This window comes from Akebia trifoliata, chromosome 16 (genome assembly GCF_017979445.1).
Source record: "Akebia trifoliata isolate Shusen 1 chromosome 16, ASM1797944v1, whole genome shotgun sequence".
Classification (NCBI taxonomy): Eukaryota; Viridiplantae; Streptophyta; class Magnoliopsida; order Ranunculales; family Lardizabalaceae; genus Akebia; species Akebia trifoliata.
Window position 1 is genome coordinate 28334193 of NC_141390.1, and position 7928 is coordinate 28342120.

At 35.5% G+C, this 7928-nt stretch overlaps 1 protein-coding gene across 1 annotated transcript; it reads left to right on the top strand.

Annotated features, from left to right (window-relative positions):
• Positions 1–2474: 2474 nt before the first annotated feature.
• On the top strand, positions 2475–3723 carry LOC147383259 (EID1-like F-box protein 3). Its single transcript, XM_086428941.1, has one exon. The coding sequence runs from the start codon at positions 2493–2495 to the stop codon at positions 3420–3422; it is 930 nt and encodes a 309-aa protein (XP_086285067.1). The 5' UTR covers positions 2475–2492; the 3' UTR covers positions 3423–3723.
• Positions 3724–7928: the final 4205 nt, after the last annotated feature.

Consider the following 7928-nt stretch of genomic DNA (forward strand, 5'->3'; position numbering starts at 1 on the left):
TGGAATGGGCTGATTTTTTGTGAGGATGATCTCTATGGTGAAGGGATCATCCTGGCAAAAAATCATCCCATTCCAAAACTTCTAGACCGTCCGATTTTTGTTGAAAATTATAGACCGTCCAATTTTTGTAAATCAATTTTGATGGGGTTAGAAGTTTTGGAATGGGATGATTTTTTGCCAGGATGATCCCCTCATCACAGAGATCATCCTCACAAAAAATCAGCCCATTCCAAACATTTTTGCCCATATAAGACAAAAAGGTGTGTCGCAAAGGGGGTCAAAACACTTTAACAAACGTTTTTTGTCCTACATGGGTTAGAAGTTTTGGAATGGGCTGATTTTTGGTGAGGATGATCTCTATGATTAGAAGATCATCCTCCCCAAAAATCAGCCCATTCCAAAATGTTTAGCCTCATGTTTACACGTTGAAAAAGTGTGGACCGTCCATTTTTTGTAAACCATTTTTGATGGGGTTAGAAGTTTTGGAATGAGCTGATTTTTGGTGAGGATGATCTCCTCACCATAGAGATCATCCTCACCAAAAATCAGCCCATTCCAAAACTTCTAACCCATGTAGGACAAAACACATTTGTTAAAGTGTGTGGTAAAGCTTAGGGTGCTGAACGGGACCCATATATATATATATGGAGGGATACACGGTTCTCTCAAGATACGCTCTTTATGGAAAAGTACAGTTGTATATCCCAAGGAGTGCATATCTACGATTTTCAAACTTGTCATATCAGGATATACAATTGAGTGTGTCACGTGGGATGGTAAGATTATCACGATTCTTGTAAATAACTCTAAAAGAGAAGAAAGGGAGAAAAAAGAGGAATTGGTGGGCGAGGTACCAAATTTTGACCAACACCATTTCGAGTGACTTTTATCTTTTTTAAGTACTGATTTTTTAAATCAACTTGACAAGAGGAACTCAAAAACTCACTAGCATGGCATGGGCAAAAAATCGTAGATTCTGTCTCTCAGGATACAAAATTGACTTGTCATCTACAGTTGTGTATCTCAAAAGTATAATTGTGTATTCCGAGCAAAAGAATCTACGATTATTTGCACGTAACACGTCTGTGAGTTTTTGAGTCAGGCGGTCAGGTTGAGTTAAAAACCTGAGGGACAAATGTACATTTCGGGTGTTTCCTGTACAAATGGTTAAAAAGATTATTCTTGATAATTTCGAAGATTTGTTATTTTTTTTTAATATTAATTTAATTAAAAACATTATTATAATTTTTCCTAATTTCATTCGCAATATGAAAGAGCGGCGTTCCCTCAGTGTGCCGGACCAAATTTATTGTGAGTGCAATGTGTCGCATTTCCATTGGACAGAATTTTATGTGTCGTTGTCCTTATGTTTCGCTTAAAATGCATATTTTAAACCAATAAAAACAGGGCATGGGACCACGTCAAACTAATGCCAGTATGACACCTCCCCATCCGAGATGAGTTCTCCCATACTGGCACGTGTCGTGGAGCACTGAAAATCTAGTGCGACTTGTTATTGGAACCTTTTTTTCTAATTTTCATCGTCCACGTGCACGTGCTGCACAATAATTGGCTGGCTACTCATCCACGCGTATAATCAACGAAAAGGGCACTGTGGCTTTGGTGCTGAAGTAAATGACAGTTTTAGCCCTCTTATAGTGCTATTTGCAGTGTCCTTTCTGGGCTAGTTTGGGTATTGGAGTGGAAATGACTGAACGATCCTTTCCTCTTTATATATGTTATTCTTTTCTTCATCCATAATGGGACCACGTGACGTGATTAAACAAGGCGATACGAAACTAATACGAAAGCTATTTAATAACTAATAATATAATATTACAACAAGTATATGGTTGAGACATACCCACGTGTTGGAGAACGTGTATGGTTGAGATATGTCCACGTGTAGAAACACCATTAAAAACCCGTTTTGATTTATCCAGAGAATTTCTTGAAACACGTGTCGCCACAAAATTCAAGAAGTAGCCTTAAGATATTTTTGGAAGAAACTTTGAAGCGGACAGCCTGGTTCAAAATTTTGATAGAACCATCTTCTTTGAATTACACGTGGTATCTAGAGGTGGTCTCTCAAATATTAATGAAAAAGTAGGGGTGCGACATAAATTAAAAAAAACACGTTTCGTGTTGGAGAGAGGGTTGTACCGAAATTTTGAAGCGGCCTGTCGCTTTAAAGTTGGATTCTATATTTTGATACCAAATGAGATATTTTCTGACAGCTCCACTACACGTGTCAAACGATTCCACTATCATCCAAATAGCTGACGTTATTCCTTATTTTTTGGTATCATAGCGATCGATCAATCCGCCATCAACACGCGTCTCTAGTTCGTCTAACTAGGACACGTGTCCTTTAATAAATATCTTAAACGGTTAATCAATCATTGCCTATCCGACACGTGTCCGGCAATTCTATGCCTTTATAAGTAACCATCCACAGACCAACCAGCCAACCAGCAAGCAAGCAAGACCGAATGGTGGGTATGAAGTGTTTGGATCATGCAGGAATGAACGGAAACCAGAGGCGTAGACTGAACCCAACGAGCGACAATTCCGAGTCAGTCGAGTCGAGGATACTCAACGAGCGGATTCTCTTGTTAGTCTTCGAGTCGATCAACTGGGATCCACGTGTTCTTTGTTTAGTCGCGCGTGTTAACCGAAAACTACGCGCAGTGACGAATAGACTCTTGTGGAAGGAACTCTGCGTATCGCGCGCCCCGCGCATGGTAGCGGCATTAGTGAACTGTGCGCCGAACGGACGAGTTGGGGGCGAATGGCACGCCCTCGCGAAGCTCTTGTTCTTTTGTTGTGGATGTGGTCCGAGTCAACACTTCCGAGTCAATCGATCTTTGCCGGGTCATTTCGTGAAGGAATCTCGTTTCTCGAAGACTTGTGGGCGAAGTTTCTTGACGAAGAAGTGTCAAGGAGATTGTTTGTATATTAGCGATCCATGTGAGCACGTGTTGGAGGGTAACGAGGATGATTTAGGTATTTACAGAGGGGTATTTCGGGGATTTATCAAATCAAGAACGAGAGCTTGTTTGATCAAACGGCAGGTAGGGTTTGAGGAGCGAGTTCGATGTCCCTACTGTGGGGCTCGTGTTTGGAGTATGACGTCAGCAAGGCTTGTGCCTAAGAGCGCTTCGAGGAGGCTTGGGTCTCACAAGGGGAAATTGGAGTACTTCGTGTGTTTGAACGGGCACTTGCACGGAGCGTGTTGGCTGGTTCGATTGTCGTCGGATGAGGAAGATGGGTACGACGACGAGGAGGAAGAGAATGATGTAGATGGTGGGCCCCATGGAGAAGTAGATGATGATGATGATCAGATGAGGAAAGGAAGTCAGAACAATGGTAGTGCGACTTCTTCCAGTGGAGAGGTAATTGGGGATAGGCCGGCATTTTGATTGGTTTCATTGTGTCGTTAGTGGTGGGCCCAAGTTGATTTGGGAGCTAACGTGGATAATCTAATTGGGAAGGTTTTGATTGTGTACGCTGCGAGGCGTAGGGAGTTATATAGGTGGACCGTATCTTTATTTTCCGAGATTGACTCTTTTTTATTGATTTTTTCCTCTTATTGATTATTGTATCTTGTGGTTCTTGTTGCTTATGTAATGTACTTCTTTATTTATTTATTTATTTATTTTGATTTTTTATTTAAAATTTACTATCAAATGAAAAGCAACGGCTCTGATCCATTTGTGTGTTGATTGATATTCAATAACGAAGCATTTTATATGTTAGAAAATTATTGTCGGTGTGTCCAATGAACGGTTGTAAATGAAATATATTCCTAGGGTTCCACGTCAATAATCCCTAGGAACCTAGATTTGGCTTGAGTGTATTTTTAGTCAATTTAGTATTATTCTAAAAAATTGGCCTTTCTTTATATATAATGGAGAAATTTTGGACTAAGATCTTTTCTTGAAAATTAAAAAAAAAATAAAAAAATGATCAAATTATTCTTGGTAGAAAATCTTTTCTCTCTCTTCTCAAATCCATCATCTTCAATATTTATATTTAGGGTACAAAATTTTATGCTAATCTCCAATCTTAGGATTCTACATACTTCAAACCTTAATAACGTGAGACAATAACATAATAATAAAATTAAAAATTCATTAGAAAAAAAATATTCAAAGAGAAATTTTATAAAATTGAATATGATTTCTGCATTGTAGTTACAACACTTTTATATAAAAAGAGTTTTAGTCCCAGTAAAACAAGAAAATAGTAAAAAATTATTCCAAATAGTAAAATAAAATTGGGCATAGAAATATAAACTACTTGATACTAGAATCGACGAGGCGTAATTTTGACTTTTATAACTCAAATTAGTAACAAAACATAAATTTATTAAAATAATAAAATTACCTAAAACGAGGGTAAACGAAGGTATTGATCTTGACAATCTCGACATTTTCATTCAAGAATGAATTTCCTCAAATGATTATGATTCCATTTAGATCATGGGCCCACATGGGCTTAGGTCTTATGTTTGGACTTTTGTGAATTTTTTTAAAGAAAATTGGAGTCTTTTGGAAAGAAGTAAAAAGATGATGTTAACTAAAAAAAAAAAAAACAATTTCATATTTTATTCTAACAATAAAGCATGATAAACTTTTTTTTTCTTTTTTCCATTGTAAAAAAAGTAAAAAAACAAAATATCTTTTGTAAAACAAAAATTTGGTGTCCACCACCAAGTAATAATAAATTTTATTTTAAATGTTGATGGCTTGTTGGGATAGAAAAAAAAAAAAAGACCTAAATAATTTCTTAAAAAACAAAAACTTCTTGTTTAAATAAGAAATTCTTGAATTCTCTTTAATAGATGTGGACCTAATATTTGTATTTATAAAAAAATATACATGGAAGAATAAGATTTTGAGTCGTGTTGGAATGATTTTAATGGGGGACACACCTTGACGTGGTGGCGCACGTATATCCATAAATGGATTTTACTCATATCTCAAAGAAATGTATCTATGGGCATGCACGTGCCACCACGTCAAGATGTCCCATATATGCCTCTCACTAAGGGCATTCCAGTATTAATCTAAATTTTTTGGATGGCATACCTCAATAAAGAAAAGAGACGTGTTAGAGTGACCTCAAGATTGAATCTCACATCGCACACTCAAACGACATGAAAGTGTATGTAAATCATGATTCGAGTGAAAAAGCATCTCTGGTTTCATACAAGTCAGGTTATGCGATGTGAAGTCCAATCTTGAGGTCACTTCAACATTATTCTAAAGAAAATTATTATGATCTAATGCCAAAAAATTAAATCGCTATTTTCAAATTCCTACTCGTATAATATAAAGTAAAAGAAGAAAATGTGATTGTGTTGTAGCATAATTTTTGGTCCGCCAAATATAGAAAGATTAAAGAAGAGAGGTGATCTCATGAGCTCACCATGATTGCAACCAATGATGGTTCATCGTGTCTAAATTTTATTGGATTAACTTTCCTCGAGATCCTCCCATGCCAACTATTCCTCTTTTATCCAATAAGAAATCGACACCGAGATTCACATGGCCTCTGCCATGATAGGAGCAATTATTACTCATAAATAGGAAATTGTTTTTCATTTCCGACAATTTCAAAGATTCTCACCTAATATTTGTTTGGCACAATGCCCAACTCTAGATCACATTTTAGAACAAACCCTCAAGAAAGGGGATCAATTTGTAAGACCCTCTGAACTTTTTGAAATTAATAAAACATCCTCTGACTATTGGTCAATGAAATTATATAATGCCTACGAAACACCAAATTGCACTCTTATCTTTCCCCCCCCCCCCCAAGGAGTATCTACGTAATTTGATTTTTTTTTTTTAATGCATAGTGACTATGAAATTTACATCATTTCACATAGTGCTGGTGTGAATGTTTGTATGAAAGCATAGATATTTTCATCGAGATACGAGTTAACATATCTATGGTTCCAATTGCACCTTCACGTCAACAATGTGTGAAAGAATGTAAATTTTAATGTCACTCCAACACGACTCTTTTTTTTTTACCCTCTTTTTTCTTAATGGTATCCCCAATCAAAAATATAATAAAAAATCTTAAATTATGTATAAAAATACCTTCTCGCATCCTACATTACAATCTGATTCAAAACAAACTATCCATAACTAGATTAGAATGAAATAAGAGAATCAATCCCTGTGATAAAACAAAACCTTTCTTTTGGCTTTGATTATCAATGTAGGTAATGCCTATTATATTACATTTAACCTCTTATTGATCATTCCTCTCAGTTCCATAATCCAATTGGTATTATTGGGGAAAAGTTCCTTTATATTATTTTTTTGATACTAAAACATGAGTATCTTATTGGTTATATTTTTGGGGAAATGTTCGGCACCTTACTATTTGCCCTACCTTTTGTCTAATATGTTTTGTCCTATATGGGTTAGAAGTTTTGGAATGGACTGATTTTTTGTGAGGATAATCTCTACTGTTAGAAGATCATCCTCATCAAAATCAGCCCATTCTAAAATTTCTAACCCCATGTTTATAAGTTGAAAAATCGTGGATTGTGCCTATTCCAAAACTTCTAACCCATGCAGGACAAACATGTTGGGCAAAACTTAGGGTAAATAGTAGGGTGCCGAACGAGACTCATATTTTTGAATATTAGGTATCTGTCTATTGTATTAAAAATTTTAAGGATAAAAAAAAAACTCCCGAAAAAAATTTCACATGATACTAAGATAGGTAGCCCAAAATCGATATCATTAATATTTGGATTCAAATAAAGATTTGTTAATTGAGCTTATGTTGAAATTCTAAATATAAATGAGCTTATGTCCCCTAAGGGTACATGTTTACTACAATAAATACATTTTGGAAATTGGTTTTGTATCGAAAATGAATTTTAAAAAATTATTTTTTACTAGAATACCCTTAGATTCCAATTTCCAAAATGTATTTAATTGCATTTGAACATGTGCCCTAACAAAATCCATAAAAAATATTATGAGCAAGGCTTTAAATCATATCTTGAGCTATTTTTTTTTTCAATCAAGAGAGAACCTATATCATCTTGACCTTTGATACTTCCCGATTCATTTTAATACATTATTGAAGTATTAAACATTTTGGGTTCAATGTTTTTGTACTGGTCTTAGTTGATACTGATATATATATATAAAATAATGATGAATTTATATCGTAAATCATACATGGTCTGTACACGATTGATGTGGTAAGGGCACAAAACTGCATATCTTTTTCTTCGTATATCATGAAGAAAAAGATCTATGATTCTATGCCCCAGTAACATCAACAACTTATGATTTACACGTGCATTCATCATGACTCATATATCTATTAATAGATTTCAATACAATACAATATTTTAAATCATGACCACGAGTTTTTTGAGTTTCGGGGGTATATTGGTTTTCTTAAAAGTCGTGATAATCTGACTCTCTTTTTTTAGACACCCCCCTATACAGCCCCATCACAAAATCGTAGATCTTTTGCATCGGGTACATAAGAAAAATATTTATTATTATGTAACCGCCAAGTTAGGGAATGTATGGGTGCGCCTAAAAAAGCTTATGAGTAGTCTTTTTCTTAACGAAATTTTCTTGTTGGCCGATGAGAGTTTATAAGCACATTTTCTCAATAGGTCAAATATGATTTGACCAATAGCTTATTGCGTTTTACTAGTCACCAAATATACAAGTGATCGCCGAATAGGCATGTTTCTTAGGGAGGTTATACTAAAATTCAAAAGTATTTCTTCAGAAGTCATGTCGCTCATGTCATCGTTGTCTCGCGTGAGTGGCAGCGAGGAAATAAAAGAACATAGACAGGGGTAGTTCTGGGATAGCAATGCAAAAGATTCAAAATTTTGTCTCTTAGCGTTCTATATAACGTACAAAGCGTTA